The 22,500-nt window shown below is 43.1% G+C and overlaps 2 protein-coding genes across 3 annotated transcripts in view; both read left to right on the top strand.

Annotated features, from left to right (window-relative positions):
- The first annotated feature begins 914 nt into the window (after positions 1-914).
- On the top strand, positions 915-4,912 carry LOC134467336 (myosin-7). The gene is made up of 5 exons (XM_063221232.1): positions 915-1,214; positions 1,670-1,774; positions 3,157-3,252; positions 4,241-4,375; positions 4,618-4,912. Exons 1-4 carry the CDS (start codon positions 1,167-1,169, stop codon positions 4,367-4,369), a joined length of 378 nt encoding a protein of 125 aa, XP_063077302.1. The 5' UTR covers positions 915-1,166; the 3' UTR covers positions 4,370-4,375; positions 4,618-4,912.
- A 2,512-nt stretch (positions 4,913-7,424) lies between these two features.
- The window catches only part of LOC134467975 (growth arrest-specific protein 7-like), a 109,063-nt gene continuing 93,987 nt past the window's right edge, over positions 7,425-22,500 (top strand). Inside the window, exon 1 of one of the 2 annotated variants that reach the window (XM_063221998.1) lies at positions 7,425-7,916. In XM_063221998.1, the coding sequence (XP_063078068.1) occupies positions 7,737-7,916 (180 nt within the window). In that variant the 5' untranslated portion in view covers positions 7,425-7,736. The remainder of the gene's footprint in view (positions 7,917-22,500) is intronic. The other variant, XM_063221997.1, reaches the window with a different exon arrangement.

Genomic DNA, 22,500 nt, shown 5'->3' on the forward strand with positions numbered 1-22,500 from the left:
GAGGTCAATCAATATACTGTAGATCCATGAGGTAGTAGAGGTCCACTGGGTAAGCCTCTACCTGATGCACCTTCAATGTGAAGCGTTTAGAGTCACCTGCAGAGGGGATAGATAGATAGATAGATAGATAGATAGATAGATAGATAGAGAGAGAGAGAGAGAGAGAGAGAGAGAGAGAGAGAGAGAGAGAGAGAGAGAGAGAGAGAGAGAGAGAGAGAGAGAGAGCGCTCCTCAAAAAGAAGAGCTCCTAATAATTTAGAGCATCTGGAGACTCTAAAGATGAAAAACAAGAGCTAGCATGTGACAGATGTTCACAAGAATGTTTTTTTTTATGTATACTGTAGCTCTAATAAATTTAGCTCTGCCAAACTATTGATCAAAATGGCGTCTCTTGTCTTTCCAGGGGAAATCACTTACAGCAGCTGGGTGGAAAAGGGGAGAGATATTAATGTCTGGGAGAGATCCAAAAATTGATTTAACACTCAAATATCTACGAAACACACTGCTTTAGAGGAGGATGCTCTACTGGTCCAAAATGTTGGTTCAGAATTCGAATGTGAAAAATGACAGTTAATCTTAATTGTTTTTTTTTGTTTGTTTTTTTTGCACATAAAAAAATCCACCAGTCATGTGACCATCTGACCTGAACTTTGTGTACTGTATATTACCAACATAGACAAAGGGCTCAGCGGTCCTGGGCCCAGGGAGAGCAGGGGCCCCGTATTGGGTCCTCATGGTACGTATTGGGTGGGAGGGATTTTGAGATTACTTTGTTTTGGACCTGGCAGTCATACATTTACCATGCACTCATGTGACTCACAAGCCCAGCTGACCTGAACTGTGTGTGTACCGTATGCTTACCCACATCACCCGGCGCCAAGGGGGTCTATTTTTGTTCTGCCATGTCATGTTACACCCAGGCAGCCATGATGGCACAGGAGCTGAAGAAGAAGAGGGAACAGAACACTAGTGGCTACATAGAACACACAAAGAATTTAGAACAGGATACAATAATCTAGAACAGGACACCAGTGGCTGCAAAGAACGTAGGACAAACATAGAACTGGACACCTGTGAGCATATACAGTAGAACACACAAAGAAGAATCTTGGCATTGGAACCTTGAAGAGAAAGATCTGCAGCTGTGTGTGGACGAGGCAGACGTCATGGCGATGAGAGTGGGGAAGAGTCAGCTTCAGAAACTGGAGACTAGGGTACCATTCACATTGGAATAAGTAGCATTGCCAGATTAGGCGGTTTTCTTCCCCAACTGAGCTGTTTGCCATGGCCTTCTGTGGGTAAAAAAGGGCATGGGATGGGTTAAGCCATAGAAATAAATAAAACTTGGTCCAAATTGGGCAGGCTTTAGAGCCTCAAGGTGGTTTTCAGCATTTTTTGGGCTGGAAAACACCAGTCACATCTGGCAACTCTGGTTATTATAGCATATAATAAGTCATCTTTAAACTGTCAGCCCATAGTTACATACAGTAGGTCTTCTAATCTTTTTTGAGAGCAATCTATACACCAGTACAATGTTTTGACAACTTTGAACTTTGAAAGTAATCTTTTGTTTGCTATTTGTACTGTGTGTGTGTGTGTATGTATATGCGTGTGTGTGTGCACGTGTATGCTTGCGTGCATGTGTGTGTGTGCGCGCGCGCATGTGTAGGTGCATGAGCTGGAGAGTGAACTGGAGGCTGAGCAGAGGCGTGGGGCCGAGGCCATCAAAGGAGTCCGCAAATATGAGAAGAGGATGAAGGAGCTGAGCTATCAGGTTATTACACGGGACAGTCATGGCAGAGAGAGTAGAGAAAGAGAGGCTCCATTGGCCCATTGTTTCCAGGTTCTATTATTGCAAGGGGAGGGGGGGAAATCCCCCTTTAGGCAGACCTAAGGACTGTTCTATTCAATGCTAGGAGTATTATGACACGCCCCTTTAGGCAGACCGGAACCTGGTCATGTTAGGTACCCATAGCAACCTATTACATTGGCATATCTCTATATACTTAAAGAATCTCTGGTCATGGTGTAGCGAAGGGGAGTAGAGTTGAGTGGGACTGGAACCCAGACCTTCTGGAGTAGAAAAACGGGGGCTCTGACCGCTACACCAAACAGCCAGGCTGCTTAGGGTGACTGTCAGAACACACTCATAACCCTAGTGATGGTCACTCCATCATACTGCTTTCCCTTTCGGGTAGCGCACCCGTGCGCCTCACACACTCATGGTGTCCCTCACCCATAATGCTTCTCCCATCTAGTGTGCCCTATCATTAATGCTTCACCCATCACTGGAGTCCCTCGCACCGGGGGTCCTTCATATGGGATTACAGCTCACACACAATGAGTATGCTCCCAATGGCCTCGTGGTAACCATCCACTTCTTACACCATTTGTAGCGAAGGGAGAGTTGCCCAGCTGGAATTCGAACCTGGACCTTCTGGGGTAGTAAACGGGGGCTCTGGCTGCTACTAGGGATATTAACCGGTAACCGGTTATAATAATAATCGACCGGATCAACTTCAACCGGTTAAAATTTTCTGTCACCGGTTAACCGGTTGTAATAATAATCAATTATAATTTCCTCCCAAAAAGCCCCCCAAAAAATGATGATTTTGAGGTTTTAGTACGATAATTCAGCATTTTCCATCTGGCAACAGTGGCTGGACTTGGCAGGTCATGTCAGGGCAGCGAAAAAAAAGGCTTATGTGAAAAATAATGATAATAAAAAAAACAGTGCTGTGCATATCAGGCACGCGAACGTTGTATTATTTAAGATTACCGGTTAACCACCGGTTAATAAGTCTCAGTAACCGGTTAAGGTTTTTTTCAATTTTCGCCATCCCTGGCTGCTACACCAAAGAGCCAGGCTCGTGGGGGCGATAGTCAGAACACACCAATAACCATAGTGATGGGCACTCTATCACACATAGCCTCGTGGTGAAGGAGATGCACTTTAGATCAGAAGTTTGAATCCCACCCTTCCACCCCCTATCTCACTTGCAGAGTTGCCTTTGAGCAAGGCACCTAACCCCACTCTGTTCCAGGCATGGTAACTGATACCCTGTATACTTACAAAATAACTGTAAGTTGCTTTGGATAAAAGTGTCATCTAAGTGCGATGTTATGTAATACTAAACAGTTCCTTTCTATTCCCAGACAGATGAGGACAGTAAGACTGTGCGGCATCTTCAGGGTTTGGTTGATAGTCTTCAGCTACAGATGAAGACGTACAAGAGGCAAACAGAGGAAGCGGTGAGGTCCCCTACAGTAAATCAGCGATTCCCAACCATTTCCAACTTGGGGTTCACTTGAAATTGTCACAAATGCTTGGGGCCCACCTCTGACCCAATAAACAAAAACACTCAATAACAACACACACACACACACACACACACACACACACACACACACACACACACGCACACACGCACACACACACACACACACGCACACACACACACACACACACACACACACACACACACACACACACACACACACGCACGCACGCACGCACGCACGCACGCACGCACGCACGCACGCACTAATATTATTTTGATTTTTTGAAAATGATTTCGAGGAAGGCCCCCTTGGAATCCCTTCAGGGCCCACCAGTGGGCCCCGGCCCACAGTTTGATGATCACGACCCTGTATCAACCCATTCACATGTTGTTGCTGACACCTTTTAAACACTTTATTATTTTAATGTGCCTTATCTACATGTAACAACAGAGTTTAAAATAAAGACCAGTCCTACTGGATCACACTACGTTTCACAGCTACACAGTTCACATAAGGATTGTTTTCTAACCTTTGTGTTTAATCCATCACATGTGTGTGAGTAGTATTATGTAGGCTTACTTAAACAGTGCACAGACCTAAGACACACACACACACACACACACACACACGCACGCACGCACGCACACACACACGCACGCACACACACACACACACACACACACACACACACACAAGATTTAAAAAAAAAACTGGAAAAGTGTCCAAAGTATCAACGTGCCAAAGTCACTGTGCACTGACATGACTAACTCGCCCAGAAAACAACAGCTGCATTGATGACTCATTGGTTGTGTTCATCTTTTTTTTTTATTTCACCTGCCATGCCTTGCACTTTTATCTGTATCTTACTTTTATTTTTTGTAAAAAGCACAGTGAATTGCATCTGTGTATGAAATGCGCTATACAAATGAAATTCCCTTGCCTGTTGTGCTCTGGACAGGAGGAGCAAGCCAACGCTCACCTGTCCAAGTTCAGAAAGGTGCAACACCAGCTGAAGGAGGCCGAGGAGAGGGCAGACATTGCGGAGGCCCACATCAACAAACTCAAAACCAGAAACCAACAGCTGTGATGTAAGGTGAGGTGAAACATCTATGGGCCACTCACTAGAAATATAATATAATAGAATAGAATGGAATAGAATAGAATAGAATAGAATAGAATAGAATAGAATACATTCCCATTACAATATAATAGTATTGCCAGCAAGGAGAATAGAGATATGACATAGTACATTCATATTTTTCATAATCCAGTCTAATAATAACATTTTCATTTGTTCATGTACTGCACTAATTATTCAATATTACTGCTTTCCAGTCCAAATTGCAGCCGTAACAGAGGATTTCGAGGTGGACTTGAACTTCACTCTCTCTGTATGAAGTAGAGCGACTACACTGGACAGCAATCAAGTTCAGCCCATTATGACGGTTGCTATATCTGATATCTGATGCACATTTTTCCCCTTCAAAATGCACTGTGTGTGCTGAACAAAAGCCTTTACATTCTCTTATTTAAGTCTACTCAGATATGTATAAAAAAACCTCTTGGCATACCAAAGAAATAAAGATGAAACAACCAGTTCATTGATTTAAAATGAGCCTATTCTATCCACCATGTACAGTTAGGGCCATAAATATTTGGACATCTGCACAATTTTCATCTTTTTGGTGCTGTACACCATCTCAATGGATTTGAGATGAAACAAATGAGATGTGCATTAACAGCAGACTTTCAGCTTTAATATGAGGGTGTTTGCGTCCAAATCGGGTGAACTGTGAGGGAATTATGACATTTTCTATCAGTGCCTCCCAATTTTTAAGGGACCAAAAGTAATTGGACAGTCTAGTATTTATACATCAAACGTTCAATTTTTAATTATTTGGTTGCAAATACTTTCCAGTCAGTTACAGCCTGTAATTTGCAATCCATAGACATCAATAGACACTGGGTTTTATCCCTGGTGATGCTATAGTGAGCTCTCTATTACAACAGTCTTCAGTTCCTGCTTATTCTTAGGGTATTTTCCCTTCAGTTTGGCCTCCAGCAAGTGAAATGCTTGCTCAATGGTACTCAGGTGAGGTGATTGACTGGGCCATTGCATAATATTCCACTTTTTTGGGGTAGAAATGGCTTAGTGGCTTTCCCATGAAGCTTTGGGTCATCGTCCATCTGCACTGTGAAGCATTGTCCAATGAGGTCAGAACCATTAGGTTTAATATGACATGATAATATAGCCTGAAAATCTTCAGAATTCATCCTGTGGCTTTTGTCGGTAGTTATCATCATCAATAAATACAAGGGGAAAATCGTATTGACAGATATGCATGCCCATACCATGACACTGCCACCACCATGATTCACTGATTGGGTGGTATGCTTTGAATCATGAGCAGTTCCTTTCCTTCTCTATACTCTTTTCTTCCCATTACTCTTGTACACAATTATTTCTGTCTCCTCTGTCCAAAGGATATAGCTCAAGACCTATAAAGTCTTTTTTAGACGTTGTTTGGCAAAGCCGAATCTGGTATTGCTATTTCTGATGCAGTCAATTATTTACATCTTTTAGTGAACCCTCTGTATTTCCTATGGTGAAGTGTTCCTGAATGTTCTTGATCTTTTTCTTGATTGTTGCCTTGGACATGTATCCACCGTCCTCTTGGACACTGTTCTACATCTGGCCAACTGCTGGGAGATGGGTTTTTGTTCACCACATACAGAATAATGTCTGTCATTCACAGCATTTGCTTTCCATGTCTGCCAGGTAATTTGGTGTTGCTCTGAAATTTCTTTTTTCCAATATTCTGAACTCTTGAATTGATCACATTCAATGTTTCCCCATCTCTCAAATGGGTTTCTTTTGATTTTTTTCAACCTTATGATGGCTTGCATCACTGATAGTGACAGGTGGACTTAGGATCTCATGGAGATTCCGTACAAATATATGGAAATACAAATGAAACACTTTAAATGAACTCTAGGACCTTTTGTTGACATCTTGGTGATGGTGTAGTAAGGGAATAACACACATCTGACTGGAGAATATCTGAGCAGCCTACTGTCCAATTACTTTTGATCCCTTGAAAAGTGGGCACCACACACAAAAAACGTTGCTATTTCTTTCCTGTTAATGCGATTTGGATTTTAACACCCTCACATTAACGCTAAGAGTCTACAGTTAATGCACATCTTGTTTGTTTTATTTCAAATTCATTGTGGTGGGGTATAGGGTGGAAAAGGATGAGAATTGTGTTGCTGTCCAAATATTTCTGGCCCTAACTGTATATTCATTACGCTGTGTGCCTACAGTGCAATGTCAATCAGAGATTGAAACAGGTTTATCCTGTCCATGTGAGATCATAGCAAGTGTTTCAGTGACTTAAACTGATAAAAAAATCCATTGATTAGACAAGGCAATAACCATTCCCACCTCTGTGAATAAGGCCATTGGGGAAAGCGTATGCATTAGTAATACCTACTACAGAGTTGTAGATGGTCATCTACCGCCTCCTGCTGACTCACCAAGTAACTGCTACAAAGAGGATGTATATTGGGCGTCAACTTTTTGAAACAGTAAAAAAAAAAAATAAACAAATGAAGTAGGTGCTGACAGAATATTTGAATTACCGTCGTTTTCATTACGGAACTATTCATTGATAGAAGACAGACTGTCATCATCATCAACAACAAAATGTACCCATTACGCACGAGTGCGCTACTTGGAAAATGTATTACATCTTTACTGGTCAAATTTGAAACATCTATAACCACCCTCTTCATTTAAATTATCCCTGCTGCTTTGTAATTGCCAAACAATACAACACTAAGCCTCGCCAAATGTTGTCATATGTTTTGAATATGTTGTCATTCCACATTTGAACTGAGAAGTGATGTTTGCTATTGACAAGTTTTGTCTACTCCCACACCAAATACTTGTGTATTCTTGCTATAGCAATACTCTTTCTGTAGCTGGAAGCATGCTGATATCACACCATTTGGCCACAGCTTATATTTTTGACAGTGCAAACAAACGCGAGGAGCCTGGAGGTAGCCTACTATTTTGGCAACAGGCTGCAAAGTCCAACCCACCAACTTGCGCTTTCTGCTGCGACACATGAACAAACGTGAGCCAGTGTAGTGGACTGCCCCGTTACTATGTCATTCAGTGTGGCGTAAGGCAGGGAAGAGTTGGCTCACTGGAAAGAGTTCTTCATGCACACACTAGACGCCACACAAACACACACAACGCAGGTCGCACTCATGCATTGACAGAGTGACTCCAGCTGCGCCAGAGAGGCTAATTGAACGTATCGGTAAACATATTCGGGACGTTGTTGGTACCATACTCCCTGACTGCATCAGGTCTTTTCAGCTGAATTGGACTGCGGACAGACTTTTCTTCTGCGCGCAACACGGGACTAAACAGTGAGAGTTTTGAGATGTCTGGATCTTACTGCAAAAGTTTGTATGCTTTCAACGGGGAGCAACATCAACTTGGTTTGCAATTCGAGGCGGGAGAAATTATCAAAATAACTCAAGCCTTGTCTGGAGGATGGTGGGAAGGCGAGAAGGATGGAGTCAGGGGATGGTTCCCTTCAAGTTACGTTCAGGTCTTAGAGGTAAGGAAAACACGTTTTCCATCACACGTTCTCGCCACTTCTCTTCACAGACACATTGAGAAAGTTTGTCATTTATTGACCCATCCTCTGTGACTAAGTATTTTTGTGAACTAAAACAGCTGCCTGCGAAACAATTGTCTACACAGTTTAAGGTTTATAAACCACAAAACCAATTAAACGTGTTTATACACTGTGTGAAATGACCCGGGCAAACTTTGTACATCCACACACACACACAGAAGGGTGGATTCACACAAACACACATTGCTGGGGAATGCAGGCGTTTCAGTGAGGGGACGGACGGCAGTTTGTCATTCTGGGGTACTGGGCTAGTCGTATCAAATACCAAACCCTATTTCCACCATACGTCGCTTCCTCATTCCACGCGCATTCCACTTTGACGTCCGTCTACGCTGATGATTGCCGCCAAGGAAGGCACACGCGTGGTACCCGAGGGGCACAGCATACCTGGTACCTCAGACACGACCCCGATGGCTATCTGACTGTAATTACGCACTGGATGTAAAAAGACAACTCAAATAGAAACTGAGATGTTGTCACTGTCAGTTGCGCACATGTAGCAAGAACAACAAGCTGCTGATTCTGGGGAAGGATTTGAGAGAGTGCAGGTGAGGGACATACATGGACAGCTTTCGCTTGGCCCAGGACATAGTCATCTGAAAGGGTCCCCTACCCAATTCTGGGCCCCCTATCTCCCTGTGCCCAGAACAACATACCCCTTTGTCCCCACTGCCGGCCGGCCTGTGTACATGGTTGTCAGAGAGAGAGAGAGAGAGAGAGAGAGAGAGAGAGAGAGAGAGAGAAAGATGTAGAAGATAAATGTGAATCATTCATTCTCACAGTATAGGCATACCTTTGTTGGAGTTACTTTCATTGGGTGGGAGTTAGTTTCAGGGCACAGATGACTGGGAGTTGTTAAGGAAACAGGTTATCTGACTGGCAGGCAGTGCGTGGGAGATGTGGCAAGTGGATGCCACACCATCATCATTGCTTTCCTGAATAGCAGTCAGGTGGTTTCCTCTGAAACGGGGCTGCTCTGTTGTGGAGAACCTCCGCTCTGCTCTGCTCTGCTCAGCTCTTTATAGTGGAAAAGCAGGTTTCCTGCCTCATTGGACTTTGGCCCACTCTCCTTATTCATTTTCAGGGCATGTGCACCATCCCAAATGAAATGAGACGAGATGAAGTATGTATTTTGGCCAGAGGCGTAGCAGCAAATTTTGGGCCCTATGTACAATCAGCTCCAATGGACCCCTCCTGCCATATCTTCATAAATCGGTCTGTATGTGGGCCCCCTATATACTGTACATGGGGCCCTGGTGACTCAGTCACACTTAACCCCCCTGAGCAACACCCCTGATTGCAGCTACGGCAGGGGATTCCAAACTTTACCATGACACAGTCCTCTATATACGTGTGGATTCCAGCCAAGGCCCCCTTGACATGAGCCATGCCACACTGTTTTTTATTATCTTCCCGGTATGGCCCCATCCCATTAAATTAAATGAATGACTTGAAGTATGTAGGCTACAGTTTCTGTTCTTCCCCCCTCCCAGTTTCACTGGAACACAACTACACTTTCAAACTCGGTTAAACCTCCTCAACAGCAAAAGAGATTTTCTGCTTAATGGTTTTAAGGGTCAAGGTATGTGGTTGTTGACATTGAGCTTGTGGTGGTGGATGTATAGTACTCACGTGTGTAGGAATACCATGCTGAATAAGTGTTTAGTGTGTGTGGTGCAATGTTGCTGGTGAGATTTCAGTAATCCATCCCACTATATGGTTGTTGTGGAAGGAATGTGTGGTGACCTGTGGTGTGTTCCATATGGGAGCTGTTTGGGACAAGGTTATGTTTTGGATAAGCTCGTTGTTGTGCTTAATGGTAGGCATGTAGATTTACTTTATAAAGGTATTTATGAGTTGTGTTGAAAAATATTGTAAGCACAACATTTAGACCGTTTCCAAATTTGATCCTCTTTAATTGTAAAGTCACAAAATTGTGAAGCGGGAAGGTAATCACATCCCTGTTGACATGTGGGATGATGATTATGGCCTCACAATATTGTGTGTTTCACTACTCATATTTGAAGCACACAAAAATACAATTTGCTTGGTAGAGTACAATTGTTTCACACCAAGCCCAGAGCCCGAAGCGACAAACAACTGAAGTGCCCATTTCTCTGTATGCAATATTTGTAAATTGACACACACACACACACGCCTGTGATGGTGATGTGACTGGATAAAGTCTCCTTGGTATCCCGTCAGACACTGATCTTTATCCCCGACGAGGATCCTCTGCTTATCTAAAAGAACAACAGAACAGGAATTTAACACGATAGTCAGGTTTCTACTAGGGCTGGGACGATTAATCGACTAATCGTGACTAATCGACTATAAAAATTATTCGGAAAGAATTTTCATAGTCGACAAATCGTTTAGTTGAATTCAGTGCTTTTTTACATACTTTTCTAATGCTTTATTACTTTATTGAAACCTAAAATTGTACTGCACGTATGAATTGAACATTGTATCTTGGAGTAAATAAGCTACTATCATGATTTAAAGCTCATTGTGAGCTCAGGGACCTCATTTTAACGGTTTCTTTCTTTTTTCCCAATTTCCTTGAAGATTAAAGTGCTAGAGTACTTGAAAAATTAATCGTTTGACTAATCGACTATTCGAAAAAAATAGTTGATAGATTAATCGGGAGAAAAATAATCGTTTAGGACAGCCCTAGTTTCTACTATGTACAACATTTTTCTACTCCGGTCAAACTATTCAAGATAAAAAATGAATGTCTTCGGTGTAGGCTACATAAATGTCAGGACTAGGAGGGCTCGGGTCAAGACACAGTTAAGTCAGCAACGCAACAACCAACACAATTGTGTTGTGCAGGAACTTTGTTATTATTCACTGTAGTAGTTATGCAAGGACGGATTGCTGCACAGGCCTACTGGGCCCAGGCTCAGGGGCCCAAGAGTGAGGGGGGCCCTGAAGCCCAAACCTCTATATTTGCACTTGCATGCCCATGGGGACCCCGGTTCGAGTCTGGACGGGGTCATTTCCCAGCCCTACCCCATATCTCTCTCCTGCTCATTTCCTGTCTCCTCTCACACTGTCCTGTCATAGGAAAAGCCCAAAAAAAAACCAAAAACATAGGCCTACTTACAAAAAAACCCCAAAAACATAGGCCTACTTACAAAAAACCCCAAAACCAAAGTAATTTTGCCTACTAGCAGCATCCTTTAGGTGGCCTTTCCCGTTGCCTGGCCCAGGCACCCATGAAATCATAATCCGCCCCTGTGGTTAGTTACGCACATGTAATGGCTGTTGCGAGGTCTTCGTAAAAGGAAGTTTATCGAGGGACAATGTCATAGCAATGAAACCCACAGAGGAGAAGAGGAAGTAACACTGTGATGCAGATGAATCAATGAGTCAGGTCTATAGGAGGTGGCAACTCTCAAATGCAGGTGGCAGAATGGCAGTATTGTTGTGTCTCCTCCACCTCACATCACATCATAGAACTAATACAATTAGCTGATGGGCCATTCTATTCTACTCCACTAAGTGTTCCTACTACACTAAGCTTGTATAGCCTACTATGACACTAGGCCTATGCACTAGGCCTATGCACAAATCTATAGTTTCTTATGATTGTGTGCATACTATGTGTGTGTGTGTGTGTGTTGTCCTTAACAGTGTAAAAACCTCAACCTCATGTGATGTGATGTCATAGAAATAATACCTGACATCACATCACATGTCATCACATCACATCCTGTTGTAGATGCAAGTGCAAGAACAGCTTTGCTTTGAACAGATAATGAATAGCAGGTCAAGTCATGAGGTTTTTACACTGTTAAGGACAACACACACACACACACACACATAGTATGCACACAATCATAAGAAACTATAGATTTGTGCATAGGCCTAGTGTCATAGTAGGCTATACAAGCTTAGTGTAGTAGGAACACTTAGTGGAGTAGGAACACGATGTAGAAAACAAATATTGAGGCACATGTTGGGATTTGCAGCGCTAATTCAACACCTAGAGAGTCAAGTTAACGTCTAGGTTAATTTTGCTCCCAGAGTACTATCCTAAGTGTTGAAATAGCACTGCATTTTGTATTGTGTAGAGTAGTTTTATTAATCCCCAGGGGGAAATTAAGGTTAACGGCAACCGTAGAGTTGAGTAGAAGGAGACAAAGGAAAATTGGAGCATTCTGATTTTAGTGGTCTTCTGTTTGGCCTATAAATCATAAAGTGCAAATTACTGGCTTGAACTTTTTAAGCTGGCTACTACAGTATGTCAGTGTTGCTATCCCACTCAGCTGTTCCTGGTTCCTACACAGCTGGTCAAGTAGGCCTAAAACACAGACCAGGTGAAATAAATACCTGGTTCCTATTCATTCTAGATATTCAAGGTCAAACGTCGAAGCTGTAAGTAAATGGAGCTCTTCTTGGAACAGGTGACAGAATTTCTTTTTGGTCGACTAGCTTGCAGCCAGGGCCGTGACGAGACATTTTCAAATACCAAGGTCAAATACTGCGTGCTGTACTGCATACTGTACATGTCTGCATACTGTACACTGTCAAACTCTTAAGTTCATTTCCATTACTCACTGCCTTGAGGATAAATGGGGGTAGCATATACAGACTGAATTTATCATTTTTGATCATAGATCGATTTTCATCATAGATGAATTTCACATTTCTGAAAAAAATACAGAGGACATGACCTCAGTGTCCTCAATGGTAGTTACGGCCATGCTTGTAGCAAGTAGTTGAAGTAATGAGTTGCAGTGCAATACTCTACTGATTCGCCGACGTGAGTTTAATTTGCACAGTGACAAGGAGTAGAAAAAAAGGAGTCAGGGAGTGTTTCTTCCTGGGTGGCCATTAGTGTAGAAATGAGAAACATTAGTGGGTGAGTCATGATGAGAGCGGCATGAATTGATTGGCCCCCGGAGGAAATTAAGTGGAACCGGATTCGCCGAAAGACGAGACCTGCTGAGACAAAACGAGACGAGAGGCGGAAAACTTCAACAAGACATTAAGTGCATCAACGTCGATTAGCCGTTTACACGAAACGTCAATATGATGATGATGATGATGATGATGATGATGATGAGAGCACTCATGTCTTTGTTAACTTCTGTCAGATGTGTTGACAGAACAGTTTATACACAACATTAAACAGAGAAGGGCTCTCACCAGCTAATGAACATTGATCACATGTGTGTACTGGCCATTTACATGCTCTGTCAATCAGATGATGATGATGATGATGATTAGAGCACTCTCACTTGACAGTCTTTGTTGTCCATCAAAACTTTAGTTGTGGTTACCATTTGCTAGATGTTGACAGAACAGTACACAACATTAAAAACGTAGGACTCTCTCTAACCCTGGAATGGTTAACGACCATTGACCAGACAGTATCAGCCAGTTACATGTAATGTTAATCAGATGACGATAATGATGATAGTGATGATGATGATGATGATGATGATGATTGTGATAGTGGTGATGAAGATGATGCTGGTAGTGATGATGACGATGATGATGATTATGCTGCTGCTGCTGCTGCTGCTGCTGATGATGATGATGATGATTGTGGCTACTCTGTACTCCGTTTCATGTCGTCTATCACAAATTCAGGCGTGGATAACATCTGGCAGATATTTTGACAAAACATTTCATAAAAAAGAGACAGACAAAAACAGCAGTTATGGTTGAAGCTGTCCACATGTGTGGACAGGCCAGTTTCTTATTATGAACAGACAACATCAAAAACAGAAAGCAAGGACAAAACAGGTTTGCAGAAAGGAATGAAAGATCTCCTTCACCCTCAGCTGTCCTGTCACCCTTCCCCCCTTTACATATTCACATACTGACCTAAAAAGGAAACCAACTTGTATGGCAATACAAAATACCCAGTTTGTACTGTATCTTCTTGATAGTACCTTTGAATAACCGACATTGTTGGTGTAAGCAACTGGACTTCTTTCTTCAGCATTACTTTACATGACGTGACATTACATTACATGTAGCAGACACTTTTGACTAAAAGCGTTTTACAAGGAAGACATGAAAGACTAACTAACCACTAACTTCAGCATGAAAGACTAACTAACCACCAACATCTCTACATCAAGCAAAACTTATGGAGACTCATGAGTGATGAAACGTCTTCCAAGCTCAAAAAAGAGGTCCGGTTTGTCACAACTTAACTCCTCAGCTAACACAACAAGGGGCCTATCCTACAAAACTGGTTCAGGATAAGTTAAAGGGACACTGTGTGAGATTTTGAGTTGTTTATTTCCATAATCCATGCTACTCATTCACTAATGTTGCCCTTTTCATGAATACTTACCACCACCATCAAATTCTAAGCATTCATTATGACTGGGAAAATTGCACTTTTCATACATGAAAAGGGGGATCTTCTCCATGGTCCGCCATTTTGAATTTCCAGAAATAGGCATTTTTAGCTGCAAAAATGACTGTACTTGGGCCATACTAGAAAAATTAAGTTTATTACTTAGTAAACTTTCACAAAAAGATCAAATTTGGCAATAGGCAACCCAGTTTCAATGATCAGCATAGTTGCAGTACATTTTTTGACCATTTCCTGCCCAGTGTCCCTTTATAAGGTTAAGTTACGAGGCAAATCATCTAATACGAGAGCTTTTCTTAAGAAAATGAGGACTCCAGGCTCTTGCATTAGATGATTTACCTCTTAACGTAACCTTAACTTATCCTGAACCAGCTTTGTAGTATAGGCCCCTGGGTGAATGAGATATGTCTTACAGACGTATTGCATTAGCGTGTAACAACTTTTGCATAATAATTTCAGGCATGGGATTATTTCCTGCTTTATATATTAATCAAAGTAGAATATTGTTGTGCAATGCTGCAGGCCCCTTCTTCAGCACATGGTAATAGGAAGGAAAAAGTACCGCCGCCTCCACCGCCATGATTGTTGCGTAATTCAATTTATCGTGCAGCTTCTGTCTTTTCTTAATCTGTTGTTTATTATTCGGCCCTTGTTGCCATGGAAGGATGCACTCGTTCCACTTGCTGTGTGTCTCATCCGTGCCCACATAATAGTATGCGTTTCTCTCTCTCTCTCTCTCTCTCTCTCTCTCTCTCTCTCTCTCTCTCTCTCTCTCTCTCTCTCTCTCTCTCTCTCTCTCTCTCTCTCTCTCTCTGTGTGTGTGTGTGTGTGTGTGTGTGTGTGTGTGTGTGTGTGTGTGTGTGTGTGTGTGTGTGTGTGTGTGTGTGTGTGTGTGTGTGTGTGTGTGTGTGTGTGTGTGTGTGTGTGTTCATATGTGGTTCTGCCTAAGTGTGAGTGTGTGAGATTGCCCTCTTTCTGGAAGTCAGCCAGGTTTAGCCATGTGCAAAGGCATATATTGCACGCAGGCACACAGAGAGAGAGAGAGAGAGAGAGAGAGAGAGAGAGAGAGAGAGAGAGAGAGAGAGAGAGAGAGAGAGTTAAGGGAAGAGAAGAGGGAGACTATTCAGATAAGACTTTGAGGAGAGAGAGAGAGAGAGAGAGAGAGAGAGAGAGAGAGAGAGAGAGAGAGAGAGAGGGAGGGAGGGAGAGACTCATAGCAGTGGCTGGTACTGTGGCTCCAGCTAACAAGCTGTACATTAATTCACAGCAGATCCTCTGGTGAGCTTTAGGTTACCTTACAGTCGCTCATATAGCTCCACTTTATTGCTTGTATGTAATCTTATGTCTCCACTTTGTTAGCTTTTCCATGTGTGTTAAAACAGCTCCATATGGTTGGCAGCGTTAGGAAAACATTATTACGACATTGTTACCAGAATAACATGGAAACCTGAGCCTTGCGCATGATGACTTTGTGAACGATCTCATTTTGTTTTGGTCAATTGTAACATGTTGTTGTTGTTGTTGTTCTCTTTTCTGTGTGGTTGCCATTGTGAGCGGTGGAGTTCTGTTGCTTGATTTTATGTTTACATCCACTCACACACATATGGTCTTGCAGGTAGGACAGATGTTGGTTATAGTTTACGCCATATGTTCACACAGCAAATCCAGAGCCCAGTGAGTTAAAGGGACACTGTGTGAGATTTTTAGTTGTTTATTTCCAGAATTCATGCTGCCCATTCACTAATGTTACCTTTTTCATGAATACTTACCACCAGCATCAAATTCTAAGTATTCATTATGACTGGAAAAATTGCACTTTTCATACATGAAAAGGGGGATCTTCTCCATGGTCCGCCATTTTGAATTTCCAAAAATAGCCATTTTTAGCTGTAAAAATGACTGTACTTGGACCATACTAGAAAATGTTTGTTTATTACTCAGTAAACTTTCATGTAAAGATCAAATTTGGCAATAGTCAGCCCAGTTTCAATGAGCAGCATAGTTGCAGTACCTTTTTTGACCATTTCCTGCACAGTGTCCCTTTAAAGTGATGTTTTAAGTCAAAGAGGACTCTGGCCAGGCAGGCCAACGCACCCAAAAACACACATGTTGTTTTCTAAATATTAAAACATATCATCAATGCCCTGATGAAGGACAATATGGCTGCAACGCGTAGACACATGTGTTTTTAAACAGATTTGCCATGTTATATCAAAGGCTTTTATGTTTCTCATATTTTAATATGAGTACCTTTAGTGAAGATAGGACAGAATAGATAACGACAGGAAGAGACTGGGAGGGAGAGATGCTGTAAGGGTTGGAAATGACTCAAGGAAATGACCCAGTTGTACACAGTAAATGTTGTGGTGTTAATTCAACACTTGCAGAGTTCATTTAAGTCCAGATGGACTCAAATGAACTCTCTAAGTGTTAAATGAGCACTGCAGAATTTACTGTGTAGTAGGGTTGGGAAATGACCCATGCTGGACTTGAACCCGGTCCCCCTGTGGGGATGTGATATGAGTCCATTTGTGGTCGGCTACCTTGGCTTAACGCATTGCTCCATAGCACCATGACCAACAGGTGTTTTTAAAGTTACTTCTTTGACACAGTGTACTGACAACACAACCGCTTGTTCCTTTCCTTCCTTGCTGTCATACCTGGAATACTTTTGGACGTCGTGAATTACCCAACTCTGGTGAGTCAGGGCTGTGAGAAAGAGCTATGAGGCCTTTTGAGGCATGTTGACAGACATTGCTCCACATAGAACTTTAAAAGTTTCCTCTTTTTTTACTTTTCAGTCAGCACACTTTGGGGTGATTGTGTGGAAAACCAGAAACTAATTTGTCAGCAAGCGTGCTATTGCCACAGACCAGTATTTCACACTACGTCATCATCAGTCTGACGTACTTCTTCATTCAGGGCTTTACTTTTTTGCTCATTGCCCATTGTGGGTTGTAGTTGTCGACGTCAATCACTAGCCACTCAGCCTTTCTCAGCATTTCTGAGAAATATCATTTCCAAGAAAAATATGTCAAAGTGACTAGTGAGATGGAAAAGATATTACTAGCACAATTGGACTTTGCTCACATTTGACTAATGGACAGGTGACAATGCCAAGACCTGTGACACTTTCCTGGGTCTTGGTCACACCAACCAGCCAAGCAAACTGAGAGGGAAGTCTATGAAAGCAGTGAATCTATCAGCAATCTGAGCTCCACGGCGCCGTATTGATTTGAAATTCGCATTGCCATAAATAGGACATCAGCGACGACGTCTCCCATCTCCCTTCTCGATTTCCATGGCCACTCATACAGAAGACAAGACACAATGGTGCCTACGTACTGCAAATGCCCATGGGTCACCAAGTTCAAGGCTATATAAGGCAGGCAGACACGGACAGTGCAATCTTCACACATACACAGACGCACGCATGCATATGAACATACAGTACACACACTCGAAGACACAAATGCACATCAATGTGCACGTATGCACACACACAGCAAAGTACACACTTGCACATATGTTCTCTCTCTCTCTCTTTCTCTCTCTCTCTCTCTCTCTCTCTCTCTCTCTCAGACACACACACACACACACACACACACACACACACACACACACACACACACACACACACACACACACACACACACACACACACACACACACACACACACACACACACACAGCAACACACATTGTGTGCAGCAAAGACAACGGCTGCACTGGAGACAGAGAAAGCCTTGTCGAGTTGAGTCAGAGCAAGATCTGCTGCTGCTGTTCCCTCTCTCACAGTGTCAGCTATTGTCTTGCCAGGATCATCCGTGGGAGAGGGAGAGAGAGAGAGGGGGGAGTAGAGAGAGGGAGAGAAAGCCAGAAAGAGAGGGAGAGAGAGAGAGTGTGAGTGAGTGAGTGTGTGTGTGTGTGTGTGTGTGTGCGAGAGAGAGAGAGCGACAGAGAAAACGAGAGAGAGAGAGAGAGAGAGAGAGAGAGAGAGAGAGAGAGAGAGAGAGAGAGAGAGAGAGAGAGAGAGAGAGAGAGAGAGAGAGAGAGAAAGTAGAAGAACTCACATTCACACTCCTTCCCCCCCAACATCTGGAAACGAGACTACAGCGTTGACATCTGGAAACAGCAAAACACAGCAGAGAGAGAGAGATAAAAAAAAGACATACTACTCTTCGGAGCAATATGGTTGGAGAGATCAGGGCTGTTTCTGTCTCACATCACATGTGCTCGAAATGACTGTTTTGGGGGTAGCCACACAGTGGGTGTGACTGTGTGTGGATGTCCATGGGGGAACCCATGAAATGAGTCTCACCAAGGGAAGTGGGAGGGGGGGGGTGTAACCCTATGACCACCTGAGAGCAAAATCACATCAATGGGATTAAAATGTTGTTTTTCGCGATAGACGATAGACACTTTTCCATCATGATAGACACTTTTCTATCTTAATGACAATCAAGTTCAAGTTCAAGTTCAAGTACTTTTATTTGTCACATACATGGTAATTGTAGTGAAATGATGATGGGGTCATCAGCTCTGCATCTTAAAAATTAAAAATTAAAAAATAAAAAATAAAAATTATATTTATATAATTAAAACAATACATTATCATAGCGCGCAGACCTAATCCAATTGACGTGATATTGCTCCAGAGATGGGCTTTACAGAAGATCAGGGGGTTACAGGTTCGAATCCCATCCTTCCACTCCCTACCGCACTGCATGCACCTAACCCCACATCATGCTCCAGGGACTGTATCCAATACCCTGTAAATACTGCAAGTCTCTTTGGGTAAAAGCATCAGCTTAGTGCAGGAGTCCCCAAACTAAGGCCCGGGGGCCGGATGCGGCCCGCCAGGCCCCTTTGAACGGCCCTCCACCTCTCTGCATCTCACCATTTGAACAGGCACCATTTGAACTATTTTGTGCTAGAAATTATGAAAGATGGAAGCAAAGGACAGCACTCTTCAGATTTTTCTCTGTTTATTCGCCTATGAACGTTTCAGGCAGAGCCCTTCTTCAGCGCGTCATGGCGATTGCAGAGCTAGAAATTATGGCTATAACGGGCAGTGGCCTAGTATACAGCCCACATGATTGATTTCGGCCCCTGATCACATTCAGGAACGATAATGTGGCCCCCAGAGAAAAAAGTTTTGGGACCACTGGCTTAGTGTAATGTCTAATGTAAAGTGTCAAGGACGGGAGGGAAGGAACGGTGATAGGACAGTGGGTGGGGTTGTGGATGGGGAGAAGAAGTCATTCACCCTGGTCCTCATGTCTTTCATGCGTCCCAAAAGTGTTGTTGAGGGAACCCACAAAATGAGTCTCGGCCAGAGGGGGAGTGGTAGAGAGGGTGGAAGGGGTTTGTGTGTGTGTGCATGTGTGCATGTGTGTGTGTGTGAGCGTGCGTCCGTGCGTGCGTGTGTGTGTGCATGCGTGCGCGCATGCGATTTTGAGTGTGTGTCTGTGTGTGTGTGTCTGTGTGTGCACTGTTTTAGCAGGGCGGGAAATCGTTCATTCATCCTGGTCTGGTCTTGATTTCTTCTCGTACGCTGGAGCTTGAGTCATGGGGCTGAACGCCAGGCCTGTGTGTGTGTGTGTGTGTGTGTGTGTGTGTGTGTGTGTGTGTGTGTGTGTGTGTGTGTGAAAGCCAGGCCAGTAATTAGCTTTTCAAACATGTGTGAGAAATTCTTTCTGCTGCTGAAGTTCTCACGACTCTTTATATTGCAGAACACTAACAAGCGAGCTGAGATTAGATAGATAGATAGATAGATAGATAGATAGATAGATAGATAGATAGATAGATAGATAGATAGATAGATAGATAGATAGATAGATAGATAGATAGATAGTAGGGCTATACACTCAACCCACGATAGTAAGGCTGCACACTCAACCCAGGATTCGGTTTGTATCACAATTCTTGTCCTACGGTTTGGCGGTTTGTCCAACAATTTTTAAATGTATCTTTTAAAATGAATGAATTAGCTTTTTGCTTTTGTTTTCAGGACTGAAGGGTAACATAACTTTGAAAGGGCGTATCACAATACTGTCCTCTTGCACCACAATACAGTATCGCGACTCTGAGTATCACAATTTCTCGGTTCGATACAATATTATTACAGCCCTGATAGATAGGAAGGAGACCTTTGGAGGTACATCAGGGAGGGAGGGGAAGGGGGTAAAAGGAGGGAGGTAGGAACATGGGGGAAAGGAGATGCAGGGTGGGAGGTGATGCCATGGGAAGGAGGAGCAGGGAGGGGGAGGGAGGAGCAGGGAGGAGAAAGACGACACAGGGGTGGAGTGTTTGCTTATCTTCTCAGGGAAGAGAAAGAAGATACAGTAGGGTTGCATCCCAATATGTGTCCTTGCCTCCTCGTCTCCTCGTCTCCTCGTCCCGCCTCCTGGCCCCTCCTCCGTGGAGAAAACGATAAAGTTTCCCAGCTGTCAGCCTCGCCACAACAACTTTTGAGGGGTGGTTTTCATTGCACCATCCCAATTGCAAATGAGAAAAAGACTTTTCAATTGAGCTTTTGCAAGATATTGAAATATAATGCTGTTGTCAGTGATGTCATCATGACGAGAAGCAAGTGGAGGAGGCAAGTGGAGGAGGCAAGGTCACATATTGGGATGCACCCTAGGAGGTGTAGCAGACTGCCTTCAGCTCATCTTTACACTATATTACATTTAGCTGATGATTTCATCCAAAGCAACTTACAGTTATTTTAAGCACGGGGTATTGGTTACAGTCCCTGGAGCAGTGTGGGGTTATGGTGCCTTTCTCAAGGACACTTCAGCCATGGAGTGAGATAGGGAGTGGAATGGGTGGGATTCGAACCGGCAGCCCTCTGATCTAAAGTTCATCTCCTTAAGGTTCAAGGAGGGAGGTGCAACAGGCCGCATTTGCCGCTGCCTTCCCCCACGTGTTTTCCACTTCTCACGGTTCAGTAGGATGTCAATGCTGAGAGGCGGAGAGGGGCAGGGAGGAGGAGGTGAGGAGGAGGGGAGGAGCAGTAGGAGAGGAGGGGTGGACCGCCTTCCTCCGCCGTTTGCCTCTGCCCATCCCATCCTCCATCCTCCATCCTCTCTCCTCCAGGGAACCAGAAAGTCTCCCACAGACAGACAGACACCCTAATCACACAGCAGGGCATGATGGGAAACCGCCTTTGGTGTGGTACAGAACATATATATAGGCCTATTTTTTTGTTCGTCATCTGCAGCATGTAGTTGTAGTATGCCCTATACTATATGCTTGTCATCATCATTCTACTACTGACATTTTATTGTTCCCTTTCATCTGTTCATTCATAAAAAAACAATTGGCTTACTTTCAAAAATAACCTTCACTGTTATTTTGTTTTTATATGATGATGACTTACAAAAGGAAAGAATATGATCTTGAGGAGAATGATCCACTTAAACTGCTTCAAATGTCCTTTCGACAGTGTTGGGAGTAACTCGTTACAAAAGTAACTAATTACTGTAATGCATTACCTTTTTGAGTAACGCAGTAATGTAACTGATTACAGGGGAAAAAAACGGTAATATGTCCTCGTTACAATGCAAGTAACTTGCACATTACAACGCATTTTTTTCACCTAAATTTTGTGTGGGTATTTTGTTTTCTTTATACAATGTTCGCGGATCACCGTGAGATCAGCTATTGCCTATGATAGCCTATGATAGCCTACGTCCGCACAGAGATTTTAAAGTTTCACGCAGAACATTGCTTCCTCTTTCACGCTTCGTCTCTCGAAATGGCAGGATGGGTATATGCCCACTACTTTGGCAAGATAGGTATATGCCCACTACTTTGACTCCATTGAAAATAAGGACGCCAAGAAAATGTAAGTTAAATGCACACTGTACTTGAAACCCAATCCGCTTCCCACGTCGAAAAACAGTAGCCTACAAACAATTTGACGATTTGAAGAGGTGCCATAGCACCACCAAATTAGTCAGGAAAGGAGGGGATGCATCCCATTCGCACGAGACAGGGACACGGCAGGGTAGGCTATCCGACGGGGGGGATGAGTACGTTGCACCCCCCTCACTTTTGTTCAACTAAACATCACTAAAATTGAAATAAATCAATTTGAAATAAAATATTATAGGCCTCTTGGCTCATTAATGCTTATTATATTTCATTGTAACT

Source organism: Engraulis encrasicolus, chromosome 17, assembly GCF_034702125.1.
Source record: "Engraulis encrasicolus isolate BLACKSEA-1 chromosome 17, IST_EnEncr_1.0, whole genome shotgun sequence".
NCBI lineage: Eukaryota > Metazoa > Chordata > Actinopteri > Clupeiformes > Engraulidae > Engraulis > Engraulis encrasicolus.

What these genes read in the sequence shown, in the direction of transcription:
- LOC134467336 (XM_063221232.1), top strand. Translation starts at nt 1,167, where the DNA reads ATGGCGATGAGAGTGGGGAAGAGTCAGCTTCAGAAACTGGAGACTAGG. An exon ending in TTCAGAAACTGGAGACTAGG is followed by an intron (nt 1,215 to 1,669) that starts GTACCATTCACA and finishes GCGCATGTGTAG; the next exon opens with GTGCATGAGCTGGAGAGTGA. An exon ending in AGAGGCAAACAGAGGAAGCG is followed by an intron (nt 3,253 to 4,240) that starts GTGAGGTCCCCT and finishes TGCTCTGGACAG; the next exon opens with GAGGAGCAAGCCAACGCTCA.